At 33.3% G+C, this 18,986-nt stretch overlaps 1 protein-coding gene and 2 long non-coding RNA genes across 5 annotated transcripts; 2 read left to right on the forward strand and 1 right to left on the reverse strand.

Moving 5' to 3' along the window:
• Positions 1-6,041: 6,041 nt before the first annotated feature.
• On the reverse strand, positions 6,042-8,792 carry LOC115994172. Its single transcript, XR_004093135.1, has 2 exons — positions 8,729-8,792; positions 6,042-6,339 (listed from the first exon to the last, which is right to left on the reverse strand). It is a non-coding gene; the product is annotated as an uncharacterized LOC115994172 (long non-coding RNA).
• Positions 6,597-7,326, forward strand: LOC115994173. Its single transcript, XR_004093136.1, has 2 exons — positions 6,597-7,129; positions 7,188-7,326. It is a non-coding gene; the product is annotated as an uncharacterized LOC115994173 (long non-coding RNA).
• A 771-nt stretch (positions 8,793-9,563) lies between the features above and the next one.
• On the forward strand, positions 9,564-18,767 carry LOC115994915 (RNA polymerase I-specific transcription initiation factor RRN3). Of its 3 annotated transcripts, none has more exons than XM_031119254.1 (16): positions 9,564-9,904; positions 10,251-10,459; positions 10,994-11,077; positions 11,213-11,284; positions 11,375-11,446; positions 11,558-11,791; positions 13,938-14,048; positions 14,132-14,245; positions 14,679-14,816; positions 14,908-14,976; positions 15,098-15,204; positions 15,940-16,023; positions 16,117-16,204; positions 16,725-16,838; positions 17,280-17,464; positions 18,022-18,745. In XM_031119254.1, exons 2-16 carry the CDS (start codon positions 10,328-10,330, stop codon positions 18,245-18,247), a joined length of 1,830 nt encoding a protein of 609 aa, XP_030975114.1. In that variant the 5' UTR covers positions 9,564-9,904; positions 10,251-10,327; the 3' UTR covers positions 18,248-18,745. The 3 variants fall into 3 exon arrangements, with proteins under 3 accessions (XP_030975114.1, XP_030975115.1, XP_030975116.1); XM_031119255.1 differs by having other exon boundaries at positions 9,566-9,904; positions 14,694-14,816; positions 18,022-18,767; XM_031119256.1 differs by lacking the exons at positions 9,564-9,904; positions 10,251-10,459 and having other exon boundaries at positions 11,365-11,446.
• The last annotated feature ends 219 nt before the right edge of the window (positions 18,768-18,986 follow it).

Genomic DNA, 18,986 nt, shown 5'->3' on the forward strand with positions numbered 1-18,986 from the left:
CTAATTGCTAATACTTTCAACAAATTGCTTGAGTATCCTAACTACCACTTACACTTTCCTACCATTGAGTTCATTAATAGACTTAACATTAAACAGATTAGAAAACAATGAATACTCCTAAAACATGGTCATGCAGCTCTTGCAATTATACCATAGGTTCTTACTTGTGTAATAAATCATAATTGTTGCACACATAGGTATATAAATGCAAATGGTACTTTAAAAGTAGAAAATCAAAGAATACTTAACAAGAAGAAAATTTTGGGTTTATGAGTCTCACTTCAGCAAGATTGAGTTTCACTTTAGTGAGGGACAGACAAGAATAAGCAAAATTTGTCAAAACCTTGCTTTGAGTGTGATATGAGTGAGGGACGTGCAAAACTTTATGTTTAGAATTTAAAACAATTTCAAAAGAATTTGCTCATGCAATACAATCTTACTCGAGTGAGAAGAGTAGTTCATTCATACAATGTTAATTGTCACTTGAGTGAGACCGTTACATAGTTTTTTTATTTTTTTTTTAATAGAATTATGAGGAAATGTGAGGCAAATAACATGATTGTGTCCCCAACAACTAGTAACAACATTGGCAATATTTTAGAATGCCTATCTTGACATAAAGTGACCTTTCAAATGTGTCATTTCATTGGCAACTCTTTGTTGATTATATAGTCATTCATAGATGGTTATTTACGAGGTTATTGTGGATCATAATTTGCCATACCACAATAGAAATTTACAAGATTTTCCAAGATTGCCAATTTGGCCTATAACTTACCAGTAAACTCGTTCGAGTGATACAAATTTCATATGAAGGGAAAAGATATTTTCACACCTCTTATCTTTACTTTAATTCCTTTTAATTCTATACCACACATTTGTGTACTTCTATTCATCTTTTTTTTTTTTTTCTTCTTGTACTCTTTTTGTCCTCCCTCCCTCTCTCTCTTTGGTCAAGTTGGGGAATGGTGATTTGAAATTATAATGATTGAATTGCTCAACAAGTGCTTTAATGATGTTTGGACAAGGTTGTCCTCTAATTGAAGGATTCTTCTTCAACCCACTAGATTTAATATTTAAAACACTATAAACAACATAAAAAATATGATTTTTTTAATGGGTCATGTAACTTGTTTAAATAATACATATTAACAATTTTATAATTCACCCTTGTAATAGGTTAGAAAAAATAACTCTTTAACTATTTTGGAACCAAACTTTAACATTGTTTATTTTTCAAAAAAAAAAAAAAAAGAACCCTAAATTAGAGTCATAGTTGCCAAATTATAGTTTATATTGGATAGCCTAATGAACCCTATTTTGCTTTGCATCATCATCTAATAATGATATTATTGTAGGGCATTGTTTTTTTGATCTTATCATTTCAAAAGTATCAAATTTGATTGTTTCCTTTTAACATAATCAAGAGAAAGTATTTTGTCCAAACGCCGTATGTAGCAGGTGTAGTATAAGATACAATTATTATAGTTGGAAATTGCATGAGTATCCTAACTATCACTTACACTTTCCTACCATTGAGTTCATTAATAGACTTAACATTAAACAGATTAGAAAACTATGAATACTCCTAAACCATGGTTCATGCAGCTCTTGCAATTATACAATAGGTTCTTACTTGTGTAATAAATCATAATCGTTGCACACATAGGTATATAAATGCAAATGGTACTTTAAAAGTAGAAAATCGAAGAATACTTAACAAGAAGAAAATTTTGGGTTTATGAGTCTCACTTCAGTGAGATTGAGTTTCACTTTAGTGAGGGACGAACAAGAATAAGCAAAGTTTGTCTAAACCTTGCTTTGAGTGTGATATGAGTGAGGGATGTGCAAAACTTTATGTTTAGAATTTAAAACAATTTCCAAAGAATTTGCTTATGCAATACAATCTTACTCAAGTGAGAAGAGTAGTTCATTCATACAATATTAATTGTCACTTGAGTGAGATCGTTACATAAAATATGTTTTTTTTTTTTTTAATAATTATGAGGAAATGTGAGGCAAATAACATGATTGTGTCCCCAACAACTAGTAACAACATTGGCAATATTTTAGAATGCCTATCTTGACATAAAGCGACCTTTCAAATGTGTCATTTCATTGGCAACTCTTCATTGATTATATGGTCATTCATAAATGATTATTACGAGGTTGTAAGGGCTCAATTTGGATTGGACCTAGTGTAGGATTGAGTTTAAGCCCAACAAGCCCAAACAATAAATTTATAGAGCGTGGGTGAAAGAATTAATTCTACTCCAAAAGATAGACAATAAAAGTTGTTGAATTAAGGTTGTTGAACACAAGTAAAATAAGAAAATCTGTCATCGGCACGGCCTGAGGAGCTTATATTATAATATCTTGTTGAAGAACACAGTTACAAGTGTTTGCAATATTTTTTTTTATCAAGATTTCTTGATTTTTTCCAATCCCTTCCTTTAGGCCACCTTCTCATGCTTTATGCTACAATCTTGGTATCATCCCTACCATACACATGTGGGTTGGGTTCTAGGAACTCCTTCTTATCCCATCCAACACCTCCCAGAATCATCAACTAATAGCTGTAAGGCTGTTTGATCACTGTTCAGGTATCACTTCCACATTAATGCGGCCAAAGAGTTGGTTGAGAGACATTTAATGTGGAGGTAGCAGCTTTTGAAGATATTTGTTGCCACCATTTGCTCATCATTTATCCAATGCCCAACTCTTAGTTGTGATGCAACCTTGAAGGATGCCTGGGATGATAAGATATTCTTACCGATCTCGGATCCCCGTTTCCGAGGTGAATTATCTCCTCGGACGTATTTTGGACTATCACATACAATCTTTATTTCTTCTTCTTATACCGTTTCCATTATAATCTTATTTAACCATCCTCGGATTGGTTGATATCCTCGGATTGGGCCATAGGCCCAATTCATACAGTTTTAATATTACATTCTAGATAGTTGGCCCCCACAGAGGTTATTATGGATTATAATTTGCCATACCACAATAGAAATTTACAAGATTTTCCAAGATTGCCAATTTGGCCTATAACTTACCAGTAAACTCATTCAAGTGATACAAATTTCATATTAAGGGAAAATATATTTTCACACCTCTTATCATTTTAATTCTATCCCACACATTTGTGTATTTCCATTCATCTTTTTTTCTTTTTTTCTTGTACTCTTTTTGTCCTCCCTCCCTCTCTCTCTTTGGTCAAGTTGGGGAATGGTGATTTGAAATTACAATGATTGAATTGCTCAACAAGTGCTTTAATGATGTTTGAACAAGGTTGTCCTCTAATTGAAGGATTCTTCTTCAACCCACTAGATTTAATATTTATAATACTATAAACAACATAAAAAATATGATTTTTTTTAATGGGTCATGTAACTTGTTTAAATAATACATATTAACAATTTTATAATTCACCCTTGTAATAGGTTAGAAAAAATAACTCTTAACTATTTTGGAACCAAACTTTAACATTGTTTATTTTTCCAAAAAAAAAAAAAAAAAAAAACAATGAAGCCTAAATTAGAGTCATAGTTGCCAAATTATAGTTTATATTGGATAGTCTAACGAACCCTATTTTGCTTTGCATCATCTATCTAATAATGATATTATTGTAGGGGGTAATTCTACAGTACCCCTCTTTTTTTTTGGGGGGTATGGTACCCACTAATAGGCAACCTGCTATATCAGGTTACCAAAACATCACATTTGATGGTACTATCCTCATATTGTGCAGTACCAACATCACATGTGACTGTACTTTTGTCACATTCGATGGTTCCTTTATTTTTTTCTCGTAGTTGATGGTATCATCCTCACATTGTGTAGTACTAACATCACATGTGATTGTACTTTTGTCACATTCAGTGGTTCCCTTATTTTTTCTTACATTTAATGGTATCATCCTCACATTGTGTAGTACTAACATCACATATAACTGTACTTTTGTCATATTCGGTGGTTCCTTTACTTTTTTTTCTTACATTTAATGGTATCATCCTCACATTGTGTAGTATTAATATCACATGTGATTGTACTTTTGTTACATTCGGTGGTTCTCTTATTTTTTTCCTCACATTTGATGGTACCATCCTCACATTGCGCAGTACCAACATCACATATGACTGTACTTTTGTCACATTCGGTGATTTCTTTTTTTTTTCCTCACATTTTATGGTATCAGTCTCACAAAGCGCAATACTAACATCACACGTGATTGTATTTTTGTCACATTTGGTGGTTCTCTTATTTTTTTTCATCATATTTTATGGTACAGCCTCACATTGCGCAGTAGCAACATCACATGTGACTGTACTTTTGTCACATTCAGTGGTTCCCTTATTTTTTTTCCTCACATTTTATGGTACTATCCTCACATTGCATAGTACCAACATCACATGTGATTGTACTTTTGTCACATTCAGCGGTTCTCTTATTTTTTTTCCTCACATTTTATGGTACCAGTCTCACAAAGCGCAGTACTAACATCACATGTGATTGTACTTTTGTCACATTCAGTGATTCATTTTTTTTTCTCACATTTGATGATTCCATTATCACATTAAGCAATATTAACATTTTATTTGACTGTATTTTTCTCATATTCGATGGTACTTTAATTTTTACTCACATTTAACAGTTCCATCGTCACACTGGGTAGTACCAACATCACATGTAACCGTACTTTTGTCACATTCAATAGTTCCCTTTTTTTTTCCTCACATTTAATGATTCCATTATCACATTAAGTAGTACCAATATCATATATGATAGTATTTCTGCCACAAATGGCCGAAATGACTAAAAAACTTAAAAATGACTAAAATACCCTCAAAACTTATAAAATGGCCCAAATACCCCCGAAACCCTCTAAAATTACCGGAATATTTTTAGAACCTAAAAGATGATCAAAATACCCTTAGAATTTAAAAAAAATGACTAAATGACCCTAAAACCTAAAAGTTGATTATAATGCCATTAAAACCTATAAAATGACCAAAATACCAAAAGAAAATAAAAATAAATAAATTAATTTAAAAAAAAGACAAAAAAAAAACCCTTAGAATCTAAAAAATGACCGTAATGCCCTTGAAACCTAAAAAATTATCGAAAACCCCTAAAACCTAAAAAATGACCGAAATATTTGAAATTCATTTGGATGACAACATTTGGATTATTTTGAACCAATGGATTTAAAATGCCCTGATTTGTAATCTATTGATTTTAAAATTCCTTGTTTGGGTCTTCTTATATAACAAAGGATTTGAAATTCCATTGTGATACCTAAATTTGAATTTGAATTTAAGATCATAAAATATTTTTTCAAAATATTTTTTTTCTTAGACCTTCTACATTTTTAGTAACATTTTTAATAAATACATGAGGTAATGAAAATGCCATTGATAACCTAATTGACAAGATAATGAGTAAAAATCTGTCATCATATCCAACTAATAATTTGCTATTAGTAACAACTTGGACTTGCAAAATATGAATTTATCATATTACTAAAAATAATTTTTATTGTTCCATTATAATCATTATCAATGGAGAGTACAATTATAATCAATCTAGATATTATGGACAATCATGCACATTCATGCAAAAGATTATCTTACATGAGAAGTCATTTTTTTCTAGGTACAAGACTACACAACATAGTGAAGCCATGAATGCCTCCTTGAATAGATTTTTGGATAGGCAAACTAGGCTTTATGAGTTGTTCCAACAAGTCACTTACACGTATTAAACACAATAAGGTGGGGGTAGATTTTACTGCTAAATATATTAAATCTATTATGATTACTAGGTTAGTTAAAATCAAGAAGTATACCACTAATATATTGACAAGGGAAATATTCCATATGTATATGCCACAATTTGTTTACTAAGAAATCACTTTTCCATAAATTCACATATGAAATAACAAAATTCACTAATTTTGTTTGTATGTGCTATAGATGATCCAAAGAAATCAGACCACCTACTTGCACTTGGATCTAAATATGGTGATTTTCATCTCATAATATTTATAATTTAAGTTGATATATTACTCACTTTCATGAACTACAGGCCGGTCTCTTGTTGTAAAGTATCTAAAAGAAGCATACAAACTACAAAGAAATCCATTTTTAAAGGAAAAAAATCATTTAAAAAAAAAATCCACTACAATGTGTCTTGTTCACATCTATATTTGAAAAAGAGACAATCAAAAGCATATGCATTTCTGGATCATTCATTCTTAAGTTCTCAACAGGGCAACTTCTAACTTGTAGCAATTTCTTATTATCCATTCTGCAAATCCACTGACAACAGAAATATCTGCATTTACATGATATAACTATTAGATCTTGAAAAAAAAAAGAAAAAAAAAAAAGAGAGATGTTCATAAGAGCAAATCTCTTTGCATAGAGCCTTAGATATTTATTTATATAACTATTATTATTCAAGAACTTTGGCTCATCTAGCTCAACCTGACAATATCAACAAATTCAAAATCATATATAATAAGTTTATTAAATAAAAAAAATCTAGTAAACAACAACATGCTAAAAAAAGGATATAATCATATAATGAACCTTTGAGAGGTTTCTTATTATCTGAAAGTTGAGTAATAATGTAAATGATTGTGGGTGCATATCAATGTTTCAGCTCTATTTTAGAGCTTGGTCTTGTTACATGGACTTCAATTGTATGAGCCAATTCTTCATCCTACCCTTGCAAAATGATTTAACTTCATATTAAATGTAAGTTTTGAGCAGGAGAGAAAAAGAGAAAGAAAAAGATGCTATGCCACTTCGACAAGACACTATCCAAATAACATTATCAATCTCCTATCTATTATTTTGCATCAAGATTTGATTGAAAATTTTTCAATCTTTTACTCCATGATTAAGTAAATTAGTTAGTTAAAATTGCATAAGATAGGCACACTAGCTCCACTAGGCTACTACAAAGCTTATAGAACAAAACATCAAACACATGGTGTGCATTTTTAGAACAAATCATCAAATGTTGTTCAAAACTCCCAAATGCAACAACCAAAAGCAGATCTCCCACAAGCCATCATATATCCACCAAATAAAGGAGGAAGAAAAAGAACTAACCTCAGGTTGCTACAGTTTATCAAACAAACAATAGGTTGCTACAGTTTATCAAACAAACAATAGGTTGCTACAGTTTATCAAACAAACAATAGGTTGCTACAGTTTATCAAACAAACAATAGGTTGCTGCAGTTTATCAAAAAACCTCAGGTTGCTGCAGCCTGCAGTTTATCAAAAAACACTCAGGTTGCTGCAATTTATCCAAAAAAAAAAAAAAACCTCAGGTTGCTGCACTCAATGAGTGGAAGAGAATCAAGCATCTCCAAAACCATGAAATAGGAACCTAGAAAACTCAATCAAATTCAAAAACTAAGCAGTAATCATGTTTATTATATTTAAAGGCCAAAAGAAAAAATAAAAAAACAGTAAGACCCAGATGAAATATTCTTGACTTGGAGAACAAAAACAACCTACAGATTAGACAGGAACCAGTTTAAAATGAAAACAAAAGATGGGGTTCACTATCTCTTTCAAAGTCTATGACTCTATATTACTTGAACGAAAGTTAAAAAGTTCTAAACCACACAATGACCACAGTGTTTTTAAGTTTTAACAAAACAGAAATAGAGCATGCTAATTGCAAGTATAGATGTTTAGTCATTCCCCCAAACGCCTAGCACGTATGCCCACTAAAACATTGCAACTTAAATAACACAAAGTTATAAACTTTATAGTGTGTACAAATAAATAACATAGTAATACATACAATTTGGACTAAAAGAAACACAAATTAAATGGAGGATATTTGACCCCAAAATAAAGAAGCCTACTAAATTTAAGATTTTATTCTCATAGTTTGCAAACTCACTAGGGGTTTGCAAAAATAAGAAAGAACAACAACCAGAGTGATACCGAACTCTTTGTGCACCCAGACCAAATCAGTTCTGCTCATCAGGAACTACATTAACCAAATCTATGCATAGAAATGAACATTATAAAACAACAGTAGAAATTACTTATGAAACCACAAATGAAATTTGATATTTACAAATCTTAGTAATAAAAGTAACAAGTTATAGGGTGACTTCAACAAATAGAGAGGAAAAGGATTAAAAATCAAAATCCAGATTTGAATACCAAACACAGAACACAGTATAGTTTGTACTCAACTTCTGTATATTGCGTTAAACTTAAGCCTTTAGACTTTTCTCTTTTTCTTTTATAGGGAAGCAAAGATGCTGACAATAAATTTAATAAATAATATACACTCCTTCTCCCTCCTTTCCACATTGTGGTTCAACCATCCAACAATGTTAGTAAAATAATCTAGAATGAAGAATTTACTACAACATAAAGTTTATGAGACTTAAATTACTCTTCAAGGCTCAAGGGCCACAACATACAAGAACAAAAGGATCCAGATTGTTAGGCATTTCAGACTCTGAAATGGTCGCAACGGAAATACAATTTCTTCTTACCATATATTCTCAATCATCATTTATTAACCATAATTAACACAATATATACATCAACTACACAATTAACAGAAACCCTAAAAAAAAAAATCAATCAAATATATTACCTAAACTTATTTACAAATAAATTTATCAAAAACAAAACAATTATTTTGAAAAAAAAAAACCAGGAATAAAATAGAATACTTACAACAAATTCAAAAAAGCGTAGCAAAAATCTGGATGCTCCTGCCGTAATTTTTTTCCGAAACCCTAGAATTCAAATCGAAAAAAGAAAATTATCAAAACCCAACAACTGAATCAGAATTAAAATCAATCTGAATCAGCACAAAGAAGCTGAGAAATCAATTCGAAAAACCACAGCAAATAAATAAATAAACATCTTCTCAAATGCTAAAAAAATGATCAACAATGACAGTGGCAGATGATCTGAAGGTGGAACATTGCTTGCCTGGTCTCTCGTTCATCTTCTTGGCCCTCTTTCGTTCTCTCTCTCTTTTTTTTTTTTTTAACCCATCGCTCGTCCTCTGTTTCTTTCTTTTCTTTTTGGTTTTTTATTTATACACTACCCATTCAGCCGGTAATAGGTTTACTACTTAAATTAAATAAATGGTCAGGATTGAAACAATAAAAATACACGGTTAAGATTTGGGTGAGTACGGTACCCACTAAAAAAATATGTGGGTACCGTAGAATGACCCTATTGTAGGGCATTGTTTTTTTGATCTTACCATTTCAAAAGTGTCAAATTCGATTGTTTCCTTTTGACAAAATCAGGAGAAAATATTTTGTCCAAACGCCGTATGTAGCAGGTGTAGTAGTATAAGATACGATTATTATTGTTCGAAATTAGGGAAAATCAATATAAAAAAACAAGCACACGTAAAAAAAAAAAAAAAAAAAGGCCAGCGCAAAACTAGGTACAAGTGTAATTGGCTGAGAAAAAAGAAAAGAGAGAAGTAATCATTAAAATAATAAATAATCAGTAATCACAACTTCCCAAGGTCAACAAAAGTCAAATCAAAAGGCACCTTCTCTCCCTCCATGTCATTATCAGCCACGACAAAAAAGAAAGAAAACTTAGGTACAAGCAGTGTGTAAACCCTAGCCACCGCCTACATCGTATTGCCTGCCAGCTCGTTCCTCTTCTGTAAACCCTAGGCGCTACCTCACCTTAAAAAAAACCAAATCACCCTCTCCGATCAAACTACAAGAATAATATATAAGTTTCATCTTTATTTCCCGAGATTGTTTTTCCTTTGATTTAGCAGAGATAAAGGTTGTCGCTGCTTGCGTACTTGTCGGCCTTTTTGGCAGTCAACACAACCCTTTTCCGCCGATGATTTCAAGGACATCCTTGGTTCAGGTTTTGTATCACTCTTTTTTCAATTATTATGATTTTTTTTTCCAGTTATAATTTGTATTACTGTTTAAGCTATTATTGCTGTTGCGGTTCATATATTTGCTCCTTATCAATTTATCATACAATTAAACACTACCCCTTTTTGTTTACTAGATTTATAAATTACGACTCATAACATATAGCTATGTGAAAAAAAAAAAAAAATAGTTACATTCCATCTGTATGTTGACATACATTTTATGAGTTGTGTTTTTCTCACATTTGGCATGTTCATCTTTTGTCTAGTACTTAAAGAGTCTACCAAGACCGTTTTTGAGGTTCACTTTTTCCGTATTTATCCATTTTGCAGGTATTAATTAATTAATTAATTATCATTAAAAGTTGGCACTCCTAGGCCCTGCTGAAACGACGACGATCAGTAGGGTCATGGGAGCCGAAGAATTTGGTTACAACATCAAGGAGCAGACATTTAATGAAATGGAGGATGATGATTTTAATCATTTCAGTGATTCAGAGTTAGTCTACCATGTTAGGGACGCACTCAATTCTGTCTCATCGGTAAGCAATTGCTTTCTCTGTGACTTGCACACTTTTCATTTCTTTCAATTTAATATGATCGTTTTAGTAGTCACCTTGTTTTCATCGGCTTTAGTTATATTTAATTACGAAAGTATGGTAACGGGAATTTATTTGGTGGGCTTCATAATCATGGCAGTTTTTGCAGGGTTTTAATGTGCTTGTGATTATTCTTTTCTCTGATTTTTTGGTTTGACTTCCTTGCTCTCCTTTCATCAGCTTTGTAAATATATCATTCAAGTTTGTCCATCACACAATCATGTTGTCTATGCTCAATCTCTTCTTGGCACCATAGTTTAGGGCAGCTCTTTGAAATATAGATCAGCAAAATTTTCTAATTAGCAGGCTTAGAATTGATTTTCTACAATTGACTTGCCTTCTTTCATGTTTTGGTTGGGTAAAAATAATATATTGATAGTGAAATTATTGGTTTAATTATTCACTTGCTGAACGAAGTTTATTGTCAAGTGTTTAATTTTCATCTTATATTTTAACAATATGTTCTACTTGCAACAGGGTGATTGTGACAGTTATAATCAGCTTGTTGGGGTAATGCACCATTCAAAAGGACTTGCCCCTGATGAGGTGGCACTGCTTGTGGTAGGCCCTTTACCTTTATTTAGATATGCTTTTATTTAATTTCCCCCCCCCCCCCCAAAGATTTAGTTTTTTTATTTATTCACCTCTTAATTCATTCTTTTGAATCATAAATTCTTCTTTACATATGCCCTGCAGACAAGTTTAAAGGCGCTATCTGGAGCAGTTTCTTATATAGATATTTCTCTTCATGAAGCTCTTCTTTCTTCGGTGAGTAGATGATACTTGGATTTGTGTGCTTATTGATGCTGTTATGTTTTGTTGAATTTTTAAATTTTTTTTATGGCAAGTGTTCTTCAGATTTTTGACATGAACATGTGGAACTATGGACCTGATGTGATGGATGCTTTGCTTGGACTAATAATATCCTTGGTATGTGGGTTTTGGGCATCACTTATATTGCTATACTTGATGACTTTTTTTTCCCTCTGAAGAAAGTATGGTGAACCTTCTATGATTGATTTTAACCTTACCATACTGCAGGCTTCTTCGAATGGAAAATATGTTGAATCATGTTTGGAAATGCTTGTGAGCAGTTTCACACCACCTTTCTCTTTCATAGATATGCTGAAGCAGCCACGTGGTATTGCCAAAAAAGACCAAGTTCTTTCTCGTGTGCATTTAGCTCTGAAACACATTGCTGATTTGGTGCCTCTTGCTCCTTCAAAGCTATGTCCAATTATTTCTCGGAAAATGCCAATCTATGAGAAGGAACCCGTGAGTTCAATAAGCACTTCACAATATGAACTTTGAGTGCAAACATGATATGGTTTTTTTGACAAAAGTACCCTTTTGGCCCTTAAAGTTTCAGGTTGTTTTCATTTTGGCTCTTCACGTTTGATTTGTTTTTTTGCTTGGCCAAGCAGAAAACCAAATCAAACACGAAGGGCCAAAATGAAGATTTTGAAATGTTAGGGGCCAATATGAAAACAAATCAAACATGAAGGGCCAAAATGAGAACAATCCCTAACTTTAAGGGCCAAAAGTGTACTTTAGCCTATTTTTTTGCAAAATTTTGTTGTAAGTTATTACGCGTGAGTTTTTAATTGTTATATGGCATTTATATTTGGGGCCAAATGGGCGGGGTAAGGTGGTGCACCTCTTGATAACCCCCATGGCAATTTGATGGTTTTAGTTTGCAGGTCATCTTTCATGCATATCATTGTTGTTTTGATGGTTTAACATTCAAATTATAGCAATTGGTTATAATGAACCAATGTTGTTAAAGGCTGAAGGTGATCTCAAGACACCAAGTTTTGTATTGCGTGAGGTTTGAAAGTCAAAAAGGCACTCACCTGAGTGAAGTAAGACACTAGGTTATCAACACATTTAGTATACATATTATGAACTGAACTTCCATGTTATGGATCTAATTTATCCACAACATGGAAGTTGGGTTCAAAATATGTATTCCAAGAGCTGAGGTGCACTTACGTACAAAGGCCTTTGGAGCAGCCTAGGTGCAAAGCTTAAGAACGCACTTGATTGAAGTAAATCACACGTTTTCCAAAACTAATGTATAATATTTTTTAGTTGAAGGATTTATAAAATATAATTAAAAAAAATGAAATTAGTAATATATTTCGCCCATTAACTCAAATGGTTAGAGTCTTGTGCAATTGCAAAGAGGTTGTAGCTTCAAATCCTACATAGGCTAGATCAATTCTTAAACTTTCTATGTAGTAAAAATAAAAATGCACAATATAACAATCTAATAATCAAGTAATCATATAGCATTTTATACAATACTCTTGCTCTTTACAAAATACACACAACCCCGATATTTGATAGCCATGATTGAAATGAGGTGCATGGTTGAATTAAAATTTACCCAAAAAGCAAAGCCAAAAAGCACTAGAATTGTAAGCACTGAATTCTATGCCTAACATAGGCAATGTAGTGCAACCCTATATTATATAATCATCATTCTCATTATGCATAGGACCATCATCATTGTCATCACAAGATTTGTAACCCTTATCATCTTTCTCATCGTCTTCCCCATCTACTTCATCTTAGTTAACCTCTTTCTCATTTGGAGTATGTTGTGAACTGGAACTTGAACCCGTTGGCCACCCTTTCATTTCTCTCTCTTATTCTAGAACTTATTGTGTTGATAAGTAATGAGAATTTGGCTGATGTGTTGTATAACACAATAAAATTGGTATAAAAAATTGAGAGTCCAATAAGTTATTTATCTTTTTTAGACAACAAATAAAAGATGCAAAAAGTGCGACTTTCTGCTTATTAGAACAGGCACAATACACTTCGCTTTAGCTACTTGAAGCACTTCAAGTATGAAGCTTTGTGGCATGCTCAGAGCTCGCTTTTACCAACATTGTGTCTCATTAAGGCTTGTGCATTGCCTCAAGGCTTCAGAGGCGAGTGCCTAGGTGAACACTACCGAGCTCACCTTTGCAAGCTTTGAAACAAACTCTTTCCAGTTTCAGAATTTTGGTTGTTTATCCATCAAATAAAACATTGATGATTGTATTGTTCTGGAGCTAATGTTGTATACTTGTATATGACGACATCCGTGGTTTGCCATTTGTCCCTAATGAAAATTTGATTGTTCCTTCCTATTACTATATTTTATTTTATTTTACTATCAGTAAGTAGTTACACATGCACCTAGTGGGTCTTGAACCCAAGACTTCACCCTCCATTCCATTAGTATGGGGGGATTAGAGCTATAGCTCATTGGCTTCTTTCTCATAACTTTTTATTATTATGTTCATGGTTTCAGTTTCCTATATAGTATGTTTGGGACTGTGTTTTGCTGCCTTAAAGTTTTTGCTAATATTGATTGGAATATTACTTCTGTGGATTATTAGATCTGAAATTATTCTCACTGTTCTTGTAGATGGTGGTCGTATATGCAGAGAACATGTTAAAGCTGGAGAGTGGTGCAATTGGAGAATTTGTTAGTAGCACTATGCTTATGGCATTGATGGATACTCTCATAGATTTGGATGTAAGTAGATTGAATTTCCCTAACAAGTTAGTCGCAAAAAATGTCACTGCATCTATATATAATCATGTATTAACTTCGTATAGGTGGATATTGGATGGGATGGCATTTTACATGACGACTCTAGTAAAGGAATATTTCAGATGGAGATTGAAGATATGGATGACTTTGCAGATTATGATGAGGAAGATGGCACTGAGGTAGATATACTATATTCAAAACTGCTGTATATCTTGTTTCATCATATAATCTTCTGAATGAAGAAATGGTATCAGATTGTTGGATTTGACTCACTGGCTTTGATTGTGTCTTAGATTGGATCATTTTTCAAATCTATGGTCTTATATTCCATTGATTCATTGACATTCATGTTGGTTTATCCTGCCTCAACTCTTTGTTTTAGTCCTTCCTTTTTGTCCCAGTCCTGAATTATCCGAACACATGATAACCACTAATAACGAATGCCCTAGTGGCAAAAATACATATGAGAAAAGTGTATTGGTTCCTGCCAAATTTTAAACCTTTGGTATATTATACTGTTTGGGAAGTCTTTTGTTTACTTATGTGATCTTGTTCTCTGCTGATTTTCTAGAATGCTTGAGATTGATTAGCCTGATATTTAAAGTAATCTAGGATATACTCTTACAGTTTCCAAGAGAATTAAGTCGGAAGAGTTTGGGAGGAAACTCAACTGCTGAAAAATTAGATAGCCTGATGGTGCTAACTTTTGAGCATCTCAAATCATGTGAAGTCAGTGGCCGTTTGACTGAGGTACTTTTGGATGCTCAATTTTTTAATGCTGTTGAACTACTCTCTGTGGCTAATGTCCAATTTTATTATATTATTGAAATGTGGTGATCAGGTCTTTGAACCTCTTTTAGCCTCATTCCGGATTACTGTTCTTACTGCATACAAGTCAAAATTTGCTCAGGTATAGATATTTCATCAAATTTATGTGTTTTCTCTCATATGTTTCTCAATATTAAATAATTAGTGGTTTTTTGGTACTTGACAGCATTAAAATGCATTGCTTTTATTTTTCTGTAATGCAGTTTGTGATGTTCTATGCCTGTGCTCTAGATCCTGAAAACTGTGGTGTGAGATTTGCCGTGTTACTGGCAGATATTTTTGCTTGTGAAGACTACCCTCTGTCTTTCCGGTAATGATCTTGCTGTGAATTAAAAGACTTTATTTTTCAGTGTCAAACCTTTTGTTTTAGGTAACAATAATATTTTGCATTGGTATTTTAGGAAATGTTGTCTTTGAAGAACTTCCAAGTTGATCCAAACTATTCTTTTTCAATTGATTGTGTTTTGTACTTATGTATTGGTTATATAATTATTTTTTGGTTCTGTACATTCTGTCCACTTTGCATTGGTATGGTAACAACTCTAGGTATTTGGTTTTGGCACTTTGTTAAGGAACCACAAATTGTGTGAAGTACCTATTATGGTTATTAAGCTGAAAGTTTGGTCTGGGGCCTGTTCGTCTTGCCCGTTATTCATGTGCTTTCCAGGCACATTTAACCAAACCAAACCAAACCACATGGTGTTAAATTATTTTGTTGCATATTCCTGATTTTCTGTCTCACATGGTATCTCATAAGACTTATTTTGGGGGGTGCCCAGGGGTGGGGGTGGGGGTGGTCAATGGGTGGGAGGAGGGGTAACTACCTGGTTTGAAGTCATTTTGTCTTTGTATAGCTGAAGTGCATGCAATAGTTGGAATAACTCATTTTCTTTCACCATCCCATCTAAGTTCTTGCACCTCCAGTTCCCCCATATCTAGTCTGGTCTGAATTTATAGTTAGTTACTTGAAAGTTCTGCAATATAATTTTAATTATTTTTAGGAGCATCATCTATGGTGCTAATTTTTTTTTCTGCTTCTCTGCAGGATGAGTGCTGTTGCTTATCTGGCGAGTTATTTGTCTCGTGGGAATTTTCTGTCAGCTCCTTTGGTTGCTAGCATCTTGAAAAGGTTGTTAAGCATTATATTTTCTTAGAATGCAATTTATATTTTGTTACAACAACTAATGGTTAATGTACTTTTCTTTTGTTTATGAGTTCTCAGGTTGGTGGATTGGTGTTTTGAATATTGCAACAGAAAAGGTGGTGAAATGAACCCGACATCCCATAGACTTTTCTACTCTGGATGCCAGGTATATTATGCTTTAGCAATAATTGGGACTAGAAGCTTTGATTTTTGTACCTTATGTTAGTAAGAAAATGTTCATAGAGAGTAATGTTATCCAGCATAGTTGCCTTCTGAAATATTGATTTATCCATTTTGCATGCGTGCGCACAGACATTACTTGGTACATTTGATATCTTTTGGAAATTAAGAAAATGGCCTATAATGAGTGGTTTGTTGGCTGTGTGTTGCTGAGAACATTTAATCTCCTACACTACAAATTTAACAAAATCCCTTTTTGATAGTCTAATTTTTATATGAATAATTTTTATTGAAGTGAATTAGACAAGCCCATTTTAAACTGATGAAATGTTTTCTGTGGATAACCTAAGATTTACTTGTTTCTTTATGAATAGCATTATGTGATCCCTGTGCCTATGCTCCTTATTTATACAATAATATCTGTTGGGCAATTAAACTCGATTCTACAGGGAGGTTATTTACTGCTTTGATAAATTGCAAACTGATGGTTATTTGTCTGTACACAGGCCATCATGTATGTTCTTTGCTTCCGAATGAAATCAATGATTGATGTTGCTTGGTTCAAGCCGCATCTTCTCCTTATAGAGCAAATCTTGAAGCATAAATTGAGCCCATTGAAGGTGAGGAGCTGTCTTGGGGGACAGCCAAAAACTCTTAAACGGAGTACTCAGTGTATATGTTACAGTTTTGATATGTAAAAGTACCTGTTTTTCTTTGACATTAAGGAGAGTTTATGTTTTATTATGATTGTGTAACTTGTGCTCCTGGGCATGAGCATAAACTGCCAAGCTCATCAATGTCCTTGGATTACCTGACAACTGGTTCTGGCAGGTGGGATCAGTTGCCCATAGGTTTTATTAGCTAGAGGAGAGTCCAAAAGGCTCTTCTTTAGAAAGGTTCCCTATGTTATCAAAAAATGAAAAATAAAATTATGACTATGTACCTTTTTTAGTCCCTTTTTTCCTATTTATTTTAATTTTTCAGTGTTACTGGATTGTGTCAGGCAATCTAAACGTTGTCAGATTGTGCGTTGTCTTACGTCTGTTATCATTTTATGACAGGTATGTCTGCCTTCCGTTGTAGAGGAATTTTGCAGACAAGCAGAAGCAGCTCAGCTATTTACCTCATCTGAGGAATTCAATTTTAATGACTTGCTGGAGTCAGAACATTCTAGAGCTTTTGGTGGGATGGAAAGGCTTGATATGTTCTTCCCATTTGACCCATGTTTGCTGAAAAAAAGTGACAGGTTGGCATTATAGATTTTGGCATTATATATGTTTCGTAGCCCATTTAAAAATTACCATGAAATGATGGAAAATATAACACGAGCACATTCTGATTGGTTTTCTCATGGTGAGAATAAAACTTTTGCCATGTTTATGAAGCTCATTTTGTAAGGATGCTAGATACTGGTGACCAACTTTGTTTGGTGGGCTCTCCACATTTTACCAATAAAAGTTCTACTTTAGATAAAAAGGATAACCTTTTTGGATAGAGTTTACCTCCAAACCGATTTGGAGGGAAATTCCCCAACCTTGCTATGTTACAATTCATAAAACTATCTGTGTATTTTTAGTCACATGTCCTATTTAATTGGTCATATTACTTGTTTAAATAATCTAATGAGACGTATGATTTAGTTTACATGGATATTTTAATGAATTGCCACATGGGTTGGAGGATATTTCTCCAAATTGGAGGAAAACTTTGTCCAACATTTTTTGTTGCAAGAAATTTAACATTTGTTTTTATATATATTTCGAATGTTTTACTGACATTACTTATTTTCTTCATTATCTAAAGGTTCATTCGGCCACACTTTGTGTATTGGTCAATGGTCAGACCTCCATATGATGATGATGAATGTATTAGTGATGAAGATGTTGTTGAGGAAGAGCTTGATCTTGATGTGAGCAAAATGTCTATCACACCCCGGAATCCATTGAGTTATTGGATTTCAAATGGATTAGAAGAACCTAGAGGAATGCCTGCAAGAATTAGACCCTCAACAAGTCCGGAGTCTTTTTGATGTCAAAACACTTTTTGTCTTTGACTCTTTTTGCTGGAAGAGATGGAAACAAAATCTACCTTTGCTCTTACTAAACAGAAGAGCAGGCTTCTAAATATGAAAGATTGTTGCTCGGTTCACCTCGAAGGTGTGCTGCTCAGCTGACAGGATGGTTTTGCCATTACAATTTTGGGCTATATAATTGTGATCTGACTTCCCTTTTTTTTTTCTTCTATTGCAAATTGTAAAATTAATTGAAGAAGTTGAAAAGTCCTTGTTTGATAAATTTTGAGTTAGTTATTATTTATTGTTTCTGTATTGATTGTAACAGAACACACAGTAGAGGGGATAACTTATTTCATTGCGATGCATTGGATCTCCATCATGTATTTTCTTAGCATTTATGATCAGATTTCTTCTGGGGTCACATAACCGATTGTGAGCGCCATGTTGTTTACATGTGCCTGGCTTCCCAAATCGATATGGAATTTAACGACTCCGGTCATGTTGTATTTTTGAGCTACAGCTGTTGACGTTATGAGGGAAATTGTTGTACATCAGTAGTTGAATGGGTGCTAGCATCAGCCGGTGATGTCCTAGTCTTGTAGCGTTTTAATGACAGAATTGCTCTTACAAAATTGAATAAGCAACTAGTTGAAAAATTGGCAAATGACTTAATGCATACCAGCCCAAAATTTTAATTGACAATCAAGTTTGTGAGAAGTTTGAAAATAGAGGGGGTCAAAGTTAACTGGGAGCG

The sequence above is a fragment of the Quercus lobata genome, chromosome 6 (assembly GCF_001633185.2).
Source record: "Quercus lobata isolate SW786 chromosome 6, ValleyOak3.0 Primary Assembly, whole genome shotgun sequence".
Lineage (NCBI taxonomy): Eukaryota > Viridiplantae > Streptophyta > Magnoliopsida > Fagales > Fagaceae > Quercus > Quercus lobata.

Excerpts from the sequence above, each read along its gene's own strand:
- LOC115994915 (XM_031119254.1), top strand. The coding sequence starts at position 10,328 with ATGGGAGCCGAAGAATTTGGTTACAACATCAAGGAGCAGACATTTAAT. Across the intron at positions 11,447-11,557 it reads TTGGACTAATAATATCCTTG|GCTTCTTCGAATGGAAAATA; the intron begins GTATGTGGGTTT and ends ACCATACTGCAG. Across the intron at positions 11,792-13,937 it reads CAATCTATGAGAAGGAACCC|ATGGTGGTCGTATATGCAGA; the intron begins GTGAGTTCAATA and ends CTGTTCTTGTAG.